This window comes from Seriola aureovittata, chromosome 3 (assembly GCF_021018895.1).
Source record: "Seriola aureovittata isolate HTS-2021-v1 ecotype China chromosome 3, ASM2101889v1, whole genome shotgun sequence".
Classification (NCBI taxonomy): Eukaryota; Metazoa; Chordata; class Actinopteri; order Carangiformes; family Carangidae; genus Seriola; species Seriola aureovittata.
This window is the reverse complement of record NC_079366.1, coordinates 13,464,292-13,484,709: the sequence shown is the minus strand read 5'-3', so window position 1 is coordinate 13,484,709 and position 20,418 is coordinate 13,464,292. Positions and strand designations below refer to the sequence as shown.

Genomic DNA, 20,418 nt, shown 5'->3' with positions numbered 1-20,418 from the left:
ATAGTGGCTGAGTCGCTGCAATTTCTAGTGATTAACACTCTGTCTCCTGCGGTGTTCCTGATTGTGTGGCTCGTTGAGTCTCCAGGTCTCGCTCTGTGGCAAGTTGTAGCACTGCTAGAGGTGATTTTTTTTTTTACAAGTACACAAGGTTATCTTGCTCATAGGCAGGAAAACGTTCCTAGAAGTTGAAGAAATTAAGCAGAAGCGGAGCCCTATTGTTTGCTGGTCTTGAAGTGTAGAAAATGTGTTTATCAAGTTAAGACCATCAGCATTTCTCACACAGTAGAGAAGAACCGGATCATGAGAAAAGGCTGAATGAGGACAATGGACAGCACAGGTCATGGGACAGATTTGTGATTCACTTTTATGTTGGTGTATAATATTGAGTTTTAGCCCCTTTGGCAGGAAGACTATCCTGAAAATCTCTAATGCTACTCTTGAAGTAATTCTAAAGCTCTTGTTGTAAACCGGTCTGACATTACAGATTTGTTTTGAAATATTATAAACAATGGCTGAACAAGATTTTTGTCATTCCTCACTGCTGCTGTCTCTTTTCCCATCCTCTGGCTTCCTTTTCTAGTTTTTTTTTTTTTTTTTTTTTTTTTCTTTTTCCTTCTTACCCAACTCTGGCCTTTTCCCTCTCTCACCTATGACTGTCGTCTCTCCCCCTTTATCTCTTTCCTCCTATTACTGTCTTATCCTGCTCACCATCTCTTCCTCTTCTGTCTGCTTCACTCTCAACACCTCCTCTTACCAGGCTGATTATGTTGTAAATTAAGCCTTGTATTTTCAAAACAGCAATCTTTATTCTGTTTATAATTGCGTTGCCTAATCTCTTTCATTTGTCCTGCATATTCCTTGTTTTCCCCCTCCCTCTCTCCTTCTCCGTCCACCTGTCCAGAGTGACCCAGGTGGGCTGTCGGTTCTGGAGCAGCTCGGTCTAGACGAGAAATCAGACTTTTCGGACTCCAGTGTGCAGCAGCTTCTGGACGAGCAGCGTGAGAGGATCCGCAGAGAGATACGCAAGGAGCTGAAGATCAAGGAAGGAGCGGAGAACCTGCGCAGGGCGACGACTGACAAGAGGAACGCTCAGCAGGTCAGCCACAGTCGCCCATAGATCCTCTGCAGGTCCCTGGTGTTTTTTATCTAACCACAAGTCTCATGTTTAGTAGGAGTGAGCTTTAAAACAGGTTTCCCACTGGTAATAGAAGATCTGAAGTATCAACAGGGAACGTCAGGGGTTTGCCAAGAAAACAATTAACCAGGATATATGAGAATGCGTCAAATTGTTATTCTTAACAGCAAGCACAGAAATGGGCAGGAACCCAACGTTTCATCCCCCCAGACAAATTATCAGTAACAAACAAGGCAGGAATAAAATGATAAGATCATGGAAGCACTCTGACAACTTTAAAGTTGGAAAATCATAGACTTTCACGTCAGTATCACTTCAGGAAACCAGTTTAATGACTGTGACTAGAACAGTGGCTGGTGAATCAGACACTGGTATGTTGAGCCTTTATCCTGTTTGTCTTTACATATAGTTGGGACTTTCTGTAGGATCTGACGATGATTTTTAAATCCTCAGAGGACCAATATTTCGACCAGGCTCACTGACCATATATTTCCACATCATGAGGCAGGGCATTCCCACGGTACCCTGCCTCACAATCACACAGGTTCACACGTTTACTTCCTGGATCTGCCCAGTACATCTGCTGGGAAGCAGCAGCAGTGCCAGGCTCTGTCTGTTTGAGAGTGTGAGCAGCACCACTCGAGCAGTTGGAGGATTAAATGCTTTGCTCACGGGCGATTTTAGATATCAAGAGAGGAATTTAAGACGGTTGCTTAGATTTTGTATACAAATTGTTGTCAATAAAAAGTGTTTACTGCAAACTGGAGTTGTAGTTTTATGATTGAAGCAACAGTTCACTGAGCATGGATCATTATACTAGCATATTCAGATGGACTACAACGGTGGGTCCAGCCCTGTAAACGCAAATGTTCGTGAGTGTGTTAGAGATGAGTGATCATAATTCCACCAATGGTCAGCTGAACACCACGTGACTGATTTGGAGTTTCCCCATTGGCTACTGCTGTTTCAAAGTTCATTGATGCAAACAGTTTCTATTAGGGGGCATCTACAGCCTGCAGTGTTGCCAACTTAGCGCATTTTTTCGCTAGATTTAGAGATTTTTTTTTAAAAAAGCACTTAGCAACAAATCTAGAAACTTCTTTGGATAAACCTTGGCTAATTAGGGAAGAGTCACCAGTAATGCCCTCTCTCACATCTACTCTGCTTAGTGAGTGGCAGAGAGGCAGAGCAGCAGTTTGTTACCCAGACAGAGACTGTGCGCTGTGTGAGAGACAAAATAAGAAAGATATTCAGTCGCTTCTAACTTTCTCCCTGAGAGATCATTTTACAAGAACATATAATCAAATCACAGCACAGTCTGATTTTGTCTGACAAATTCGCATTTATAAAATCAGGATTTTAGCAATGTAGAGCAGCAGCTTGAAAGTTAAGATGTAGTGTTAATTGGCCACGTTTTAATCACTGTTTCAAATTTGCTCTATTTTCTGACAACAGAAACAGAAAAACATGTAAATAGAAGGTCAGGATTGTTCAAAGATAAGGCACAATAGTTCACTCGGCTGTATTTATACTGGTTTGATTAGAGTAAGTTAACACGGAGAGATGCCAACTTTATTTCTAATAAGTTCCCTGATTGTTCAACAAATTACCCATCAGCATTTACATTAATGGAGACCTTTTCAACAAGGTTTTAAGCTACTTGCCTGTTGCTGCTTGCAGACTTACATTATGTCTAAATTAAGCACGTTAAACAAAACTGAGACAGAGAGCCAACTTCAAGATGGGAAGACTTGTCAGGAAGCTTAACAATTGACTTAAAGGATCAAATAGATTTTCTGGTATTTCAGGAGAAGAATTGAAAGCTTAGTGTTTTCTTGTAGAACCAGTTCAAAGACAAACACCTGCTCTTTCTTGTTTTACTGCTACGCTGGTATACTGATGTTTTTATACAGAAAATAAGATGTAGTGTTATAATATAATTTCCCTGAAAGGAAATGAAAGGAGGCTTCATGCAGTGTTTTTGTCTACAGGTGGACAGTCAGCTGCGGTCTTCGAACCGCAGACTGGACAACCTGCACGCTCAGCTGCAGGAGCTGGATGCTCACATTGTGGTTAAGGGAGGAGAGGAGAATAAAGGTATGTATGTCATAAACTGTAACTCCTTGTTGTTAAATCTACCACGTGCTTTTGTTCCAGACAACCGTGACAGAGTCGTCAAAACTGCTCCAGTATTGCAGGATATTAACCTTTTACATTCTGCTATTAAAATTCAAGAGTGCAACAATATTATTTGGCATTAAAGGAAATTCCCTCAAGAGCATTTTCATTTTGGAGCACAGCATGTGAACCCTTATTTTGCTCCTTTTTTTATATCATCTCTAACCTTTCCCTTTCGTCCACAGATGAGTGTCCTCAGTCTCCTGGGGCAGAGAGCCGAACGTCAGCCCACAAGGAGCGCATCGCTGCCCTGGAGAGACAGCTCAACATTGAGCTCAAAGTCAAACAGGGAGTTGAGAACATGATACCCATCTACGCCAATGGATCCACCAAGGTACAGGACATCGACTCTATCCACACATGCACATACACACACCCGAACACAACCAGACGAAGTGTAACACACTTATCATTGACTACAAGGATAATATTTTGAAGGGTACAGGCCGCACGCATCATACCCCTCCCCCAGGTGGCTGATAACTCACAGTGTTTGTGTGTGCACCTTCGCTATCAACAACCTTGCGATCTGCTGACTCAGATGTTGATCTCTAAATGCATATAACCTGTGACACACAAGAACCCTTCCCCTGCGCACACACCATATCACCAGCAGCATCTGTTTCACCTTACCCTTCACCTTGCTCTCACACCCTTTAGTTCTTTTGTGTTTCACTGCTGAGAGACCTTAAAGAAGACTTTGAGGCTCATTCAATAAATCAACACGAGAGAAACACAAACGCTCCTCTCCTAGTTTCTCTGTGTTTTTGTAAAACTGTAAGATAAAGTGACAGCACCATTGATCTGTCATACATCTTTCTAGTTTTATGATATATGGATTTGTAGCTTCCGATCACGTGATTCGCTGAGTGTTTCCCTCCTGTTTCAATCAGGATAAGAAGATGCTGCAGACGGCCCAGCAAATGCTGCAGGACAGTAAAACCAAAATAGACATTATCCGCATGCAAATCCGCAAGGCTGTGCAGGCCACCGAGCACAATGACGACACACAGGGTAAGTCTGAGTGATTGGCTAAATGAGTGTATACAAAGTATAGCTGACACAATGTTGTACCAGTATTGCAAAACATACTTGTGACAATAGTCTTGCACAATAAGGGAAACTCGCCCTGGTGGCTTGTATATTGTTGGCATAACATTTAAATGTTTACAACATTTGGTCTTGTGGTTGCAGTATGAAATGCTAAATACTGTACATACTGTATATTACACATAAAACCCTGGAACGGACAAAAAGAGACATATACAAAAAACATACACTAATAATTTTGACAGACATTCTGTTATTGTTCTTGGACAGAATTTTTTGTTCATCTGTCAGTGTCATGTGAGCTGAACTGTTTTTCTTCCTGTGATAGCAGACATCTTAAACCGAAGCGTTATACTTTGTGGTTTATGACAGTGGGCAGCTGGCACTAACAGGATGCTTTTTGCTGGGTCTTGTTCATGTTCTCATGTGATCTGCAGTCTTTCTGTTTCTCTGCATGTCAAACATTTAGTTCTTAGCAGTGGCTCCAGATTCGCAGACACACATTTGCAGAAACAGATCAATCAAGAGCTGTCTCTCTGTTTTCACATTTCTCAGCCCAGGTCTTGTGGGGAAGAAGATGAAGAGGATGGTTAGGGTTTGATACACAATAGACTGTCATCTGTGTGTGTGTGTGTGTGTGTGTGTGTGTGTGTGTGTGTGGGGGGGGGGGGTGAGTGGTTGGGGTGGACAAATATGTGTGTGAATGATACAAAGCCTGTGAAATGGCCCACCTGGCACATTACCACAATCAATCAAATTCACACACAGATGTAGACTAAAAAAAAATCCAACCTTTCAACAAAAGGACCAGGACATGAAAAGTCTCTTTCTCTCACACACACACACACACACACACACACGCACGCACACACGCAGAGGCAGAGGCACAACATTGTCTGGGCGGGTGATTGCATGTATTAAATGTGTGGAAGTGCTTTTATGTGGATGTTGCCGTGTTGATGCAACTGAACAGAATATGTGGCCCAAGCTGAGCGGTGAGTGCCGTGGACCATTACGGCCCCTCTGCTGGGAACACACTGCTGACGGTCAGGAGAGGTGGGTGGGTTGGTTAACTGCAGCAGGAGAGCAGGGAGAAAACAGTGGGAGGGGCCTTTGAGGCCGTATATTCCTTTCTGCTCATGTCAGACTGAGGGAGCTGATGGCTGTGAGGAAAGGCCGTGTCTTTTTAGGCCAAGAAGATAATGGCCATTCGGAAGGATTATTTAAGGGCCTTTTAAGGCCACACTTTATCCCTCTGTGGCTTCCATGTGGAAAACCTGCAGGGTTTTCATTGATCCAAAGTTCCCTCTGCTGCTGTAATGTGATAAAAATAGTATTACAGCTGTTTATGACCAGACTGAGCAGCAATGATTTTGTAGTTAAAGGGGAACTCCACCGATTTTAAACATCAAAGTCTGTTTATCGGTCTTTGGGAGTACTAGGCTTTGTGACCCCAGAGAGAGCTGCGTGAAATCTGATAAACTACCTCAGGTGATGTCACTTGAGTCAGCAGTGGTTGGGGCTGAAGACTACAAGTTTGAAAATGGGAGAAAAAGAAGTGAGACCTCTGGTGCTCGTCTCTGCTTGAGGCTAGAGGCTCCAGGCGACATTTGCCACTACTAGTGTAACACAGCAGAATGTCCAACTGAACAGTTAGCTGCATTGTGGGTAATGTAGGCGCCAGGTTTTGACAGGTAAGAAGAATGTGTGGAATAAAAAAAAGAGGACATCTCTGGTTCTGCTGGATCAATTGTGATCCTTTTTTTGTCAATTGTAAGTCTGGCAAAGTTGTAGCAGTGCAATGCTAAACAAGTGGAGTGCTCTTTTAATGGGGTTTAGTTAAAGTTGTGCACAAACACATAAGATTATCCTGTATGCCTCTCTGTACTTTCTCAATTGGTTCTGTTGTGCCAGTGTCCTACACAGGCTCTTTCTTGGTTGAGCTCACTCTCTCCATTAAACCACGCACTCACACACCCCCACCGGGTTGTGTGTATAGTGTACACAGACAGACAGTCTCCAGGCACCACACCCGGTGGAGGGGTCATCTAGCAGGGTCTGGGCTCCAGGCAGAACACCTTATTAGGAGATAAAAGCATACATATCCACCTCCATCCCTACCCCCTTCTCTTTTCCTTTCTTTCTTCTCCTGTCTTATGCAACGCTCTGAACTGCTCATAAGTCATAAAAATCATTTTCAATCACATCTCTGTGTCCTTTGGTCCTTCCTCTTCACTAGCCTGACATTTAAAAGTCAAATGAACCTTTTTTTGAATGCTATTTATCCTATTGTCCTTTTCCTTATCACATGCCCCCTCTCTCCTTTTTCCATATCTATGTGCTCCGTTGTGTTTGTTGCCCACGGTGAGAGGCTACTACTGTGCCATTAAGCTAACCACTTAGCTGTAATTGTGCTTGGCAGGTGTCACTCTGAGGCTGACCCCCGGCCTGCTTTTTTGAGTGAGGGAGCTTGAGTATGTTTTTCCTTTTTGACTGATCGTGTCACACCTGATTTTCTGTTTTTATTCCACTTAATGTTACCGGGTCTTTTCATTTAACGGTCGAAATAAGCAATTGTCAGTGTTTTATCTCAAGCAACTGTTTCATTTTTAAATGGCCATTAGTCTACAGTGGAGGTGAATATCACAAACTTCAAATGTAGCCCCTTTTGTTTCCAGTATATGATTTCTTATACAGTTATTTATATCATTTCTACACTGGTCTTTCATATTTAATATCTCTCCTGTCAGCAGGACTTGATTTATGAAACCATTTGTATCAATGGCAGTTGTTTTTAATTGTGATATCAGAATCAGATAGGTGATTTTTTTTTTTTTCTAGCGTAGCAAACAACTGTGTATCTGTCTTATTAATGTTAGCTGGCTAACCTGGGGTAGTAATCAGGGCATTTTTTAGAAATAAAATGCACGAAAGAGGGTGTTTTTTATTTTTTTATTTCTCTGTTTGCTTTTAAAGATGGGAGATGGGAGGAGAAAGCCATTTGGAGGCAGAGCTAAAGTTAATGCTGCTCAGTGGAGAGATATGGACGCTGCTTACCTCCCTCCAGGCGGTGCTAATGTTTTCTTTGTCTGACTGTTGTGTAATGCATGACATGCATTAAAGCATTAACCTAACTTAGTATGCCCAAGGGAGTTCCCCATAACACACCGCTGCCAAAACAAACGACTAGTTTCAACATCAAGCGATAGAATCTAACTTAATGAAATGTGCAATTGTGATTTAAAAACAACAGAAACTGGTATAATATCTTCAGTCCACATTCATGTGATTGGTCCACTTCACCACTGCAGGTAACCAGGACCTGTGCGGGGTGGAGCTGCGTATTGAAGAGCTGAGGCATCACTACAGGGTGGAACATGCTGTCGCTGAGGGGGCCAAAAATGTGCTCAGGCTTCTGGGGGCCAGCAAGGTTCAGGACAAGAAAGCCCTGTCTGAGGTTAGACCGGACACACACACACACACACACACACACACACACACACACTATTTGTTATATGTTTATACTTTAGTATAAACACAAGCATTACAGCATCATGAAATTATATGGTGTCAGATAAGAGTGCCATCAGCTTTATCTTTAGGGGTCCAGCAGAGACGCAAAGCAAAAAAATTGAAATCCAAAGGTTTCTGTGAAGTCAGATATTTCCCAAAGCATTTTCAGCTACTGCACAGTCTCAGCTCCCTCTACCATTTAAGAGATATCTTCACAACAGCAGCTGCAACATGACATACAGTATTGCCCCACCCCTCAAAATAACTGTATCTGTGTTGGTGTTGAAAGGGTTGTTGATCAGTACCAGTGTGACTCACCCCTTCTATTACTTTGTGCTGAGGTTTCTGGCTTTTGGTCTGTAGTGTTTTGAAATGAAAATCCATTACTGGTACACCCCATTTTTCATTCTTGAAGGATGGTACTGGATGAAAATACTGGCTTATGTTTTTTCCAAATAAATATATAATATAATATATAATACATAATACATAATTCATATGATAGGATGGTAGGGATGGATTGTTAGGGCTGTGAGATTAGATCGAGAGTTAATAGTTTACTTAACAATTTCAGCATTCACCCGGTGGATGTTAATATATATTAAAGCTGCTCTGTGTCGACGCTGTGCAGGCGCAGTCTCGTCTCAGCGAGGCGTCTCAGCGGTTGGACCTGCTGAGGGACTCTCTGGACCAGCGTCTGGCGGAGCTACCAGAGGACCACCCCAAGGCCAACATCATCAAAGAGGAACTGGTCCTGGCCTCCTCCCCGGCCTTCAGCTCCCGCCACGGTGCCCCATACCTCCACAACCAGTACAGCACCCTCAACAAACCTTCACCCCTCACAGGTAAGTCACACAAATTACAGCTCAAACACCCGTATAGCCTGCTCAGCAACGTCCCTAAATCCTAACTGCACAAATATCAGATGAAACTGCACAACAAGTACAAATGCAAATTTTAAAGCTCCGTATTCCATCATTTAGATGAGCACAAGAGTTTACCATAAAACATTGAAGTGATTGGTGTTGACATACTAAAAGACTGCCACTGTGTAAAACTATAAAGAGTCTTTGAAGCCATTAGTTAGAGTCTATGTAGAGGCATTTTATTGTTTGAGGGAGTATGATGAGGTTTTCCCTTCTGCTCTTTGAAACAATTAAACAAAACCTGGCATGCTGCACCCAGATTTACTCCTTTGATTGTTTTAATCTGCCTTTATACACACAACACTGTACAGCAGCTTTTTTTTAGAAGTGAACATTTGGCTTGTGCAAGTGCATACACAGACTTAATGAATGCATATGCATGTGTTTACAAATCAAAAGAGTGCATATCTTTCTTTGTGTTCACAGAGATTTCTAGTCCTGAACTTGCATAGATTTTTTAAATCTTGCTGCTGGTGTTTCGGTCTGTAGTTGGTTGTAGCTGAATGGTTTTCCTCTGTCTTCAGGTACCCTACAGGTGCAGCTGTTGGGATGTGTGGGGTTGTTGGAGGTGGTCCCAGGTCGCAATAAAGGGACAGCTGTCATGCTGCCCTGTTACAGCCCTGGAGACACAAGGTCTTTCATGAGGGGCAGCAAGGGACTCTATGGACGGAGCGGTTCAGTCAGTGGGAAGACACCCAGCAAGACAGATGAGCTCTCATGTAAGTGTGTGTCTATTTGATGGACATTCATTTCTAGTGAACACTCATTTAAGGTATATATACATATATTGTGACTTTATGTACTTAATTCATTCAAAGATGATAGATGTAAATGATTTTTTTCCCCTTTACAAATACAGTAGTGTTACATGTACTGTCAGTTCAATGGAGCCAATCCATATTAACTATATTACGATACAGTTGCAGCCTGGCACTTTTGTTTTCCTCTGGTGAGACGTGCAGTAGTCGCTTTAGGTTGCTGAGGTTGGGCCCTGTAGTTCAGCGCTCACACATCAGGACACAGCAACATCAGCAAATTTAGCTGAATTGCCTCAGTGCCCTGAGTAGGCAATTCACAAACAGCTTTTTTTAATGTCTTGCACTCTCTGCTGTGTCTCCAAGGAAATTAATGACACTCATTAATCAATATTAAAATTGTATTATGTATTATAGTACGTGCTTCCAGTAGCTGTTGTTTTTGTACTGGTCAGGACTTGATAGGAATGTCACCTATGGAGGGAATAAAATGAGGTGTGTGTGTGTGTGTGTGTGTGTGTGTGTGTGTGTGTGTGTGTGTGTGTGGTGTGTGTGTGTGTGTGTGTGTGTGTGCGTGTGTGCGCAGCTGAGGTAAGTGCTGTGCTGAAGCTAGACAACACAGTGGTGGGGCAGACAGCTTGGAGGACTGTGGGAGAACAGGCCTGGGACCAGACCTTTACAGTGGAGCTGGAAAGGGTCAGTACATATACACACAAACCAGAAGAGTGCATGTGAGTGCCCTTTGACCAAAGTAAAACTGCTGTGTTCATGTTTTGCCAAAACTGATGTCTCTTTTGTATCCGTGTGTCTCAGTCGAGGGAGATGGAGATTGCAGTTTACTGGAAGGATTTCCGCTCGCTGTGTGCTCTGAAGTACCTGAAGCTTGAAGAGTTCCTGGACAACCAGAAACACAGAGTCCAGCTGGAGCTGGAGCCTCAGGGCCTGCTGCTGGCTGAGGTACACGCCAACACATACACACATCACACACACGTCTTGACATAAACTGACACAGAACAACAAAAAGTGGGAAGAGGGACAACCACACACAGAAGTGGGCTCAGATGTCCCTGTATACATGACACCCATCTATGCCGGTGCTATAAATACACACAAAAGATATTTAAATTTGCGTACATACACCTACCCCCCCACACACAAACACGCGCACACACACAAGCTGTCAGGTGCACCTGTGCATCAAAGCACTGCTTTGATATATGATACTGAAAGGTTTCAACCATCTGAGTGCGATATCTCAAAATAAAATGTGTGAGTGTAGTCTCCATGTTTTCATCTTTCATGTTTGTGTGTGTTTTCCAGGTGACCTTTTTCAACCCGGTCATTGAGAGAGTTCCTCGCCTCCAGAGACAGAAGAAAGTCTTTTCTAAGCAGCAAGGTGAGGAAGAGACAGAGCCGACAGGAGACAAAGACAAATAAGCTGAACGGGGAAATAACAGGGTTTCACTTTTCTGCTCTGCAGCCTCAGGACGAACAAGTTGTCACTCAACTGTATTTTCATTTAGACCACAGCACCCCCTAGTGGCGAATACGCTCGTGTCTTCACATTGATGACACATTTATTCATGCAGCATTTATTTACAAAGTTCTCCATCCAAACAAGATGTAAAACAGATACTTAAAATCAGACAAAGGTCACTTACAGCAGAATAATATGTTTTGGAGTATAATTTAATTTTATACAAATTCACTAAGAAGGTCTAAATATGAGGCAATGATTTTAAATGTAATAAATAATTTTTCTTGTATTTTAATAGCAATCCTGATCCCTTTAGGACTCTTATAACTTGAAAAACAATGACTACACAATGCAGGAAGAGGCTTTTAATCAGTCAGGGAAAGTAACGATTTTTAAAACATCTAATCTGAGATGGGGTCTGATGTTGGACAGTTTGTATTAAAAAAAGAAATTGTGATGGTGGTGTAAATGTAACTCTTTCCTTTGAGCAAGTGTGATTGATTGATTGATTGATTGATTGATGGTGATCTGCTGTGTGACACATACATTAGTGACTCTCGATGTGTGTGCGTTCATGTGTTTCTAGGCAAGGCATTCCTTCGTGCTCGTCAGATGAACGTGGACATAGGCACGTGGGTGAGGCTGCTTCGGAACGCTATTCCCACTGTCAACAACTCGGGAACCTACAGTCCCAATGCGCACAGCCTAACACTCAACTCCGGGTGAGACACATACACACACACACACACACACACACACACACAGCAAGCACAAGTAAATGGTGCATAAGTTGCAGAGGTGCACACGCTCAGCATCTTCCTGTGACGATTTGATAGCCGTCAGCCAGCCTTTGCTATCAAACAGCAGCAGCGTTCCTTGAACCTTATTCCTTGTGTTTCCTGGCAAAGAATAAAGCATGTGATGCTTTCTCTGCCCCACGTCTAACAACCCTTCTGTGTTCTGTTTCTGTCTGTTCATTCGTCTGTCTGCATCGCCGTGTTGGTCTGTTTGTGTGTTTGTGTGTATCTGTGTGAATTCTTCCAGGGAGATCTCAGTGGAGAAGTTGAGTCTGGACAGAGACTCTCCGATAAGAGGCGATTACAGGAGAGACACGGACACACACACTCCGGTGAGACAGACAGAGAGAGAGGAAGCCCAGGAAATTGGGGAGGTGTGTGTGAAGGGTTTGGTCGACTATAGTAAATCCACTGTGGGACAAACGAAATCCATCTGTTGAAAATGAAACGAAAGGCCCAAGACTTGATCGACAAGTAAAGAAAAGAGTAACTGTTTGTTTTAGCTGTTTGATCAGTGGATAATGTAATAATCCACAATCCAGGCCATAATAATTAATATTCAAGTTGAACTTGGACTGTATTTTGAATCTAGATAAATCTGTGACCTAATCTAATTTGTGATCTAATGATTTCTAAAATAGTTTTCAGGTGAACCTATAAAGCCCATATTGAAAAGGGAATTGATCATTATAGATAAAGTTAATATTTTCACAATATCCAGTGTAGACGGCAGGTGATTTGTGGACTGTTAACATTCAGTCTCTTCTGTGAGACGCACGTATGACATTCAAATAACACAGCCGGTGTGATTGTCCTCGATGGGATTTGCGTCAGGTTTTAAATACAGAGCAGTAACAAAGAGCGAATCAGAGAATGTGCTGTTTGTCCATCACATCTAAGCCGTTGTCATAAAACCGTGTCTCTCATCTTCCGTCCTCTTTTCCCTCTGTCTCCGCACGTCTCTCTGCGTCTTTTCCTTCATGTCTCTTTCCTCGCATGTCCCCCGTCAGGACCGACCGCCAGTCATCGAGCCCTTCTCCCCCCCAGACCTCACCCCCGAGTGCCCTGTCCGAACCCCGTCTGTTAGCAGGTACACACTCACGCAGAAACACTGACTCCATATGCATTCACATGTGCCTTATATGCCGTATTTTTAACGATGTAATTACAACAATATTGTCTGTTTAGACTGATATTGTCTGTGTATATTCTGCTTCATATTAGGCCCTTTTCACAGAAGACATTTTGACACGTCAATGATAAAATGAATGATGGCTGAATTCCATTTAGCTGCCTCATCTTCCGGGTCCTGGTATTGTTCATGCTGACTCACGGTCTGCCGTGGTTTACCAGAGGCATTGTTACTGTTATTTGTAACACCTGTGCTTTTCATACCATCACAAGTTAAAAATGTCTTCTCTGAAAAATGCCTGTCCATTAGCATTACTGCTCCCACTCTCACAGTTCCAGTGTCTCCCGTGACAGATGATGCTGTCGTGTATTCTGAGCAGTCGATATGATATTTCTAATGTATTTTGTTATCCTCTGCAACATATTCCTGCTGACTGTGTGTGTCCATCTCTCCAGTAAGCAGAGGAAAGGTCCTCTGTCCCTCCAGGACTTCCGGCTGATTGCCGTGTTGGGCAGGGGACACTTTGGGAAGGTACAGTTTCACACCAGGGCCTTTTTCTGAATTTATTTATTTTTGATGTCAAGAGATTTAACTTAGAATCGACCAAACTGGTCAGTATCGAAGAGGGGAGGGGGGGGTTGTTGAATATAAGATGTGCACAAATGTAGTTACTTCAACGTCACAAAACACAAAAAGACTTGGACTGGCAGCTGACATATTTGTAGAAATAAGGAACAGGCAGAGAGTTACATGATATTTACGTTACAATCAGAAAACCGTACAGAAAAGACAGTGTGTAAAAAGCCTTTTTGTGTTCTACATGTAATTATCTGCCTGTCTTTGCATTTATTGAGCTTATTTTCCTCCTTTTCCTGTATTTTATGGCTTCTTTCCTTCTTTGTTTCCTCTTTGTGAAACTTTTAACTGGTGTCATGGCTGCAGGAGCTTGAACTTATTGACACATCTTGATAAATTTTTAAAAGGTTTCTGTTTCTGCGCCTCATTAAACCAATGAGCATGCACATCTACAAGCGCTCCGTTTATCTTTTACAGGTTTTGTACATTTTCAAAAGTCAATTTTTGCTGCTTGTGTGTGTGCGTCTCCAGGTGTTGTTGTCAGAGTACAAGAAGACAGGCACGATGTACGCCATCAAAGCCCTGAAGAAAGGGGATATCATCTCCCGGGATGAGGTGGAAAGGTGTGTGTTGATGTGTTTATCACTCTGCGTTTTCCTTTGTGTGTGTGTGTGTGTTGCTGCTTTTTAGCCTGAATCCTCTGAGCTCCATTTATACATGTCACTGCACAGTATAAATCTTTGTGGCTGTGCCTTAAATCACCATGATTACAGTTCATCTGTGGGTTTGGGTGTGGGCGTCTCATCGACCAGAATAAACACTAATTATGTGTAAATGTTTCTAATTTTTCCCTCTGTTTTTCCTCTCCTCCCTTCATTTTTCTCTGATTTCCACCTTCTCCTTTACATCTCTACACCTCCTTCCTTCCTCTCTTATTCCTCGCTTATTCTCTTTCTTTTGCCTCTTCATCCTCCTCTTCCTCCTCTCCACCTTTTCTCTCCTCGCCTCTCCAGTCTGATGTGCGAGAAGCGTATCTTTGAGATCGTGAACATGTCGCACCATCCCTTCCTGGTCAACCTGTTTGCGTGTTTCCAGACATCAGAGCACGTGTGTTTTGTTATGGAGTACACAGCAGGAGGTGACCTGATGATGCACATCCACACGGACGTCTTCACAGAGCCACGAGCCGTGTACGTAAAACATGCAGATGTGTGTTTAAGAAAATACTAAATGGAGACTTTATAATTAGAGAGTTTCTTTCTATTTTATTTTATCTTTTATTATTTGTTTGTGTGATTAATTATTCCACAAATTCAGGCTCTTACACAAGTCTGTTAAGTAATTCACAAACCTCTGACGCTCTGTGTGACAAATTTGCTCAGTAGTTCTAATGAATAAACATTTTATATAGTTAAAGCCCTGAAAAGATTTATCTTTATCTTCATTTTAGAGGCCATAGTTAACAGTTGTATTATATCAAACTGCAATGCATCATACTAAAAACCTTTGACCCTCATTTCTGTAATTTGTAGCTTCAACAAAGTCAGTAATTTTCAGTAAACATGGCCAATACCAAAAGCCTACAACTTTTTATGTAGTAGTAGTGTCAATTTTCATTGTACAACCACAGATGCAGTGCATCAGCCGTATTGCCGGTGTCCTACCCAGAGCACAGCTGTGCCACAGCTGGCAAGCAGCTGTTTGTCAACCCTCAGACAGTAGCTTTGGTTGTGGTGCTTCGTGGTCTGAATGCAGAGTTAGTGTCATTTGTTATGTGCCCCCCCCACCCCCCCACCCCTTGATGCAGCTGTATAATAATGTTTCTTTGGTTTGACCTCAGGTTTTATGCGGCCTGCGTGGTTCTCGGACTTCAGTTCCTTCACGACCATAAGATTGTGTACAGGTGAGTGGAACGCACACAAATCTGTCTCATCACATAATAGGTGAAGTGTAAAAGAGACATCTACGTCTACATCAGAAGCAAAACTGATTACAAAAAAAAAAAAAAACACTCAAATCTTAGCTGGGGTCCAATGGAGAAGCTCCCTCTCTCACTTTGGATTTTTGAACCAATTAACAGAAATGATCTGAATAGAAATGTTTCAAAAGAAGCCTCCAATAGCACAAAGAAATGATGCAAAGGTTTTTCTGGAATTAATCTTTAAACTTTAACTATGCCCTTGATTTCACATCTGAGTTCTGTCTGATTATGTTTTCCCATTAAATATGAAGGGTTAGTGTTTTTTTAGTATCTCTTAAACTCCTTATGTACGCTCTGCTGTGTTTGGTGAAATGATTCTCACCCACATCTTTTCACCTTCCCTCTCTTCCAGAGACCTCAAGCTTGACAACCTGCTGCTAGACACAGATGGTTATGTGAAGATCGCTGACTTTGGACTGTGTAAAGAAGGTGGATACTGATGTTACTGACACAGGGGCTCATTTCATTTCTCATGTTTGCCTAAAACATGTCCCATTTTCTTAAACGTGCCTAAAATTTCACCTTTGTGCCTCCGTCTGTAGGAATGGGTTTCGGGGATCGAACCAGCACATTCTGTGGGACTCCAGAGTTTTTGGCCCCAGAGGTCCTAACAGATACATCCTACACCAGAGCAGTAGACTGGTGGGGACTGGGGGTCCTCATCTATGAAATGTTGGTGGGAGAGGTGAGAACTAATCCACATACGCAAACCTCTTACAGTCTCCATGGGAACACACATTACAAACTTGTGAGGCTGATACCACATGCATCTGATGTCACACTGTGCTTTCACAGACTGTAGCTGTTCCTCTGGAGATATGAAGGATGGATTATGTCACGTCCAGATCCTGAAATGTTTGAAATTGCCTAAAAAAAATAGTGAATTTAACAAGAGACCAAATAAGTAAAAGATGATCTGTTGACCGTCTAAGAATTAGGTCACGTAATTCATAACTGCAACATTACGAGTTGAAATTTGGCCTGGGAACTAAGTTGTCATCAAACTCTTGTGCAAACCTAAAAGTAGTAATGAAAGTACATTTATAACATCATGAAGGTTTATCCTGAATGATTATGAAAATTAGGTTTTCATTGTGGTATATTGCAAATGTGCTGAACTTCCCTCTTAAATGCCCTATTTATATTCCCACTAGTTATCTGTGTTTATGCAGTGTGTGTTAGATATGACAAGTCTCTCTATACGTGACGTGACATGTTCAGTGTGATTAACACATTGATTTGTGAACTTCAAACCTCTAAAATTGATTTTATTGCGTTAAGTGTACTTTTGTGTGTCTTCCCGTGTGTGTGTGTGTGTGTGTGTGTGTGTAGTCTCCGTTCCCAGGGGATGATGAGGAGGAGGTGTTTGACAGCATTGTGAATGATGAAGTACGCTACCCACGCTTCCTCTCCACTGAGGCTATTGGCATCATGAGAAGGGTAAGAGTATACCCATAAATACACAGCACTGTCATGACAAATGCTGCATTTACATGATATATGAAACATTAATCACCAACATAGTTTGCATCCCCTTACAATTTCTTATTCTTTCGTGTGTGTGTGTGTTGTCACGAGCAGCTATTAAGGAGGAACCCGGAGAGAAGACTGGGCTCTGGTGAGAAGGATGCAGAGGAGGTGAAGAAGCAGCCATTTTTCAGAGTAAGTGCACTAATGCTGTTTTTTTTTTTGGGGGGGGGGGGTTTATGGGTGAGGAAGAGCAAAGGTTTATCCACAGGAGAGTGTGACCTTGATGATGTGCTGATGTGTTGAAGGTGTGTTGACTCGCACAGCCGCGGGGGAAGAACCGGTCACCTGCAGCTCTGTCTCTAAGCTTTGGTTGTCTCTGCTTGTATTATTCCTCCATGGCATGTTCTCCAACTGTCTACATGTCAAAGCGTCTTTCAGCAAAACACAGATAGGTGAATGCAGAGAGACCTTAAAAACATAGCAGGCAGCTTTACTTGTCCTTTTTGACCTGTTAAAGGAAATATATGCAGAACTGAGAAAGATCAGTAGATTCCTAATCCACCTTTTCACTTATTTCTTGTCTCTTTTTCTCCGTATCTCTCCAGAATGTGGACTGGGAGGCACTGCTGCAGAGGAAGGTGCCCCCTCCCTTCGTCCCCTCCATCGGGGGCAAAGAAGACGTCAGTAACTTTGACGAGGAGTTCACCACTGAAGCTCCGACCCTGACGCCTCCACGTGAACCCCGCGTCCTTTCCCGCAAAGACCAGGACAGCTTCCGGGACTTTGACTACGTCTCTGACCTCTGCTAGTGAGCGGACCAACAGTCTCTACTGACTGTCCGCTGACTGTTTGTCTGCCATTAATTACACTGTGAATGAATGTGGAGAGACTGAAGGAAGTCAGTGTGTGTTTGTGTGTCTGCAGGGTTTTAAAGATCGAGGACTGAGAGACAATTAGCTGATGGGGTTAAATGTTCTATCAAGAACGAAGGATGAACGAAGACCCCCTCTCTAGTCGTTGTACAACACACCAGTGACTTGTGTATCTTGTAAACATTATCCTATGAAATGCCTCCTCCCATCCTCTTATGTGTCAGTGTAGTCACCTGTCATCTGTGCAGCTGCGAGAGGACGAGCTCTTCATATTGTTGACTGTCTGGAGGTTGCTCAGTGGCCTCTTATACCAATGCCTTACATTTGTACTTGTATCTGTTCCACAGAAAAGAGTTTTGTTTTTATTTTGTGACCCTTTGTATACAGCAGCAGGAGCAGTGATTCACCGCGCTGCAGAAATACTCTCAACTGATCTTTTTAGAGGATTTCCTTGTCGGAGTGGAATTAGTGACGTTCAGAGTAAATTTGTACTCTGAGCTTTTTCATCAGTCGATTGCTGATGACCTTCAGTCAGGCCGACTGAGTCTAGGCGAAATATGAGTTAACTATGGGGTAAAGAACCACTGTCTTACTTAGTTGCAATGGACCTTTTTATTGGGACGTCTACCAACCACTTTTTAAAATTTGTGCTGCTTGGATTTTAATTTCTGTGACAAAATCCAACAACAATTTGCAAATGAGTCATATTTGATGACTGTCAATGTATTGTTCAGTACCCTACACATGCTTTTTTTTTATTTTTGGGGGGGGTATTACACATTTGGGGATAATACACATTCATATCATAATTTGATATAAATGTGTTGCAAACACAGATGACCATGAGAAAAAAAATCTGAACACTAAGACTTGATAAACAAGTAAGAGACTTTCCATTATGGGTTTGAGACATATTCATCCAGTTGTCTAGATGCTCCCGGAGGTTTGTGAACATGAAGTCATTTTCCTCCCCAAGACAGCTGCATCAGACTTTAAACTTATCAAACACTGGCTGTAGCAGTTGTTTTTGTGTCTGTTTGAAGAACTTAAGCCACCCACAGGTTAAAACCTACCCACTGTGGTCACTGCAGGGTTCGGTTTCCATCACAGCGCTAAAATCATCTTTGTTTTAACCGAAACTGATTGATATCTCAGTACTTTTTGAAGATCTGGGTGGCGCCACAAGCAAAACAAACCTCACTAGCCACTTTTCCACAGTAGAAAGAATTGGAGAGCTGGCTGCAGTGAGAGCAGCTTTAGATCCAAGCAAACAAGTTCTCTTGGCAATACATTTCTAAATGAACACTATCATTAGAGGGAAACACACTCATTAATGTTGGAAAAATATGAGCCAGTGGTATAAACATCTATAGCACATAAACATTTCTGAGTACAGGAGAGGTTTGTTGTGAAGCTGGATGTCTGATGTTGTAGATTTTACGTATCTTGTGTATGACAATACAAAACCATGTGAGAGAATGAGATGACTTATTTTATAAAAAAGAAAAAAAAAAAACCTGGAGTGAATATTATGTCTGTTCATTGTTGTTATGGGCATGAGAGTGTTCATGCAAGTACAGATACCAGAAAGAGAAGTTAAAAAAAACCTGAAATGCATTTCAGTAAAAATATTACTTCTACTACTGCAGTATTTGTGTGTATAGTCTGTTTTTGACGAAGTGCAGAAATACATTTCTACTGCATCATTTTGAATGAATGGGTCAGGATCCAAATTAGTCACTGACCTGCTTTTAGTTTCAATTCAATTCAATATCATTTATCAACTTAAAGGGAATTAATGATGCTATAATATGATTATTCATCATCATCATTCATGTGTTGATTATTCTGAAGTGTGAGTCCATATACCACTCCTGTATTTGCTGATGTGTAGCCTGACCTCTGACCTCCTCAGGAAAAAGCAAGCATCGCTAATGGAGAAAACATCCTGGGTTCATAAAATATGCATGGGTTACCTCTATGTATAGCCAAAATAAGGATACAGACGCTACTGAATGTCATACTTACAACATAGCTGTGTGTTTACAGTTAAAACAACATAAAAAAATCCCACCTGCCGAAGAAGACCTTGTGATATAGTTAATGGCTTTATTAATTTGTAAATCAATTACAAATGCTTTTGTAGACCAGTTTTAAACCATTAATAACAACAGAGTCGCCAGACTGTAAAAATCATCCTCCAGCGTGACACTTTTGTCTTTTCAACTCTTTAATTCATTAGTGAGAACCCTCCAATGGACTGTTCAACTGTCTGCCCTCTGGAAAAGTACTGCAGGATATCTGGACCAAAATCCTGCAAACTTGATGATTGTAGAACTCATAATTTATTAACATTTTATTATTACAGGTGACGTAACTTTTCATAATGGCTCATTAGAAATTGAGAAACCCAAGACCCTTTATTGATATCATATTAAAATTTATAACTGCAGGCCTGATGACTTACTAGAAAGTTTGAAACCTTAAGTGCTTATTAATGGTTTGCCAACATTTGTAATATCACTATTATTGAACAGAAGTAAAGTTGGTAAATGA

The 20,418-nt window shown here is 41.9% G+C and overlaps 1 protein-coding gene across 3 annotated transcripts in view; it reads left to right on the top strand.

The window, feature by feature from the left end:
* Nucleotides 1-19,510, top strand: part of pkn1a (protein kinase N1a) — a 48,471-nt gene extending 28,961 nt beyond the window's left edge. For 2 of the 3 annotated variants that reach the window (XM_056372297.1, XM_056372296.1), the window contains exons 2-23: nucleotides 902-1,096; nucleotides 3,127-3,232; nucleotides 3,499-3,647; nucleotides 4,207-4,327; nucleotides 7,675-7,820; nucleotides 8,508-8,721; nucleotides 9,327-9,521; nucleotides 10,144-10,253; nucleotides 10,371-10,514; nucleotides 10,878-10,953; nucleotides 11,621-11,756; nucleotides 12,079-12,205; nucleotides 12,842-12,921; nucleotides 13,419-13,494; nucleotides 14,071-14,162; nucleotides 14,553-14,729; nucleotides 15,380-15,442; nucleotides 15,873-15,949; nucleotides 16,063-16,205; nucleotides 16,853-16,960; nucleotides 17,102-17,182; nucleotides 17,596-19,510. In XM_056372297.1, coding sequence (XP_056228272.1) covers nucleotides 902-1,096; nucleotides 3,127-3,232; nucleotides 3,499-3,647; nucleotides 4,207-4,327; nucleotides 7,675-7,820; nucleotides 8,508-8,721; nucleotides 9,327-9,521; nucleotides 10,144-10,253; nucleotides 10,371-10,514; nucleotides 10,878-10,953; nucleotides 11,621-11,756; nucleotides 12,079-12,205; nucleotides 12,842-12,921; nucleotides 13,419-13,494; nucleotides 14,071-14,162; nucleotides 14,553-14,729; nucleotides 15,380-15,442; nucleotides 15,873-15,949; nucleotides 16,063-16,205; nucleotides 16,853-16,960; nucleotides 17,102-17,182; nucleotides 17,596-17,799 — 2,820 coding nt within the window. In that variant the 3' untranslated portion in view covers nucleotides 17,800-19,510. The remainder of the gene's footprint in view (nucleotides 1-901; nucleotides 1,097-3,126; nucleotides 3,233-3,498; nucleotides 3,648-4,206; nucleotides 4,328-7,674; nucleotides 7,821-8,507; nucleotides 8,722-9,326; nucleotides 9,522-10,143; nucleotides 10,254-10,370; nucleotides 10,515-10,877; nucleotides 10,954-11,620; nucleotides 11,757-12,078; nucleotides 12,206-12,841; nucleotides 12,922-13,418; nucleotides 13,495-14,070; nucleotides 14,163-14,552; nucleotides 14,730-15,379; nucleotides 15,443-15,872; nucleotides 15,950-16,062; nucleotides 16,206-16,852; nucleotides 16,961-17,101; nucleotides 17,183-17,595) is intronic. The other variant, XM_056372298.1, reaches the window with a different exon arrangement.
* Nucleotides 19,511-20,418: the final 908 nt, after the last annotated feature.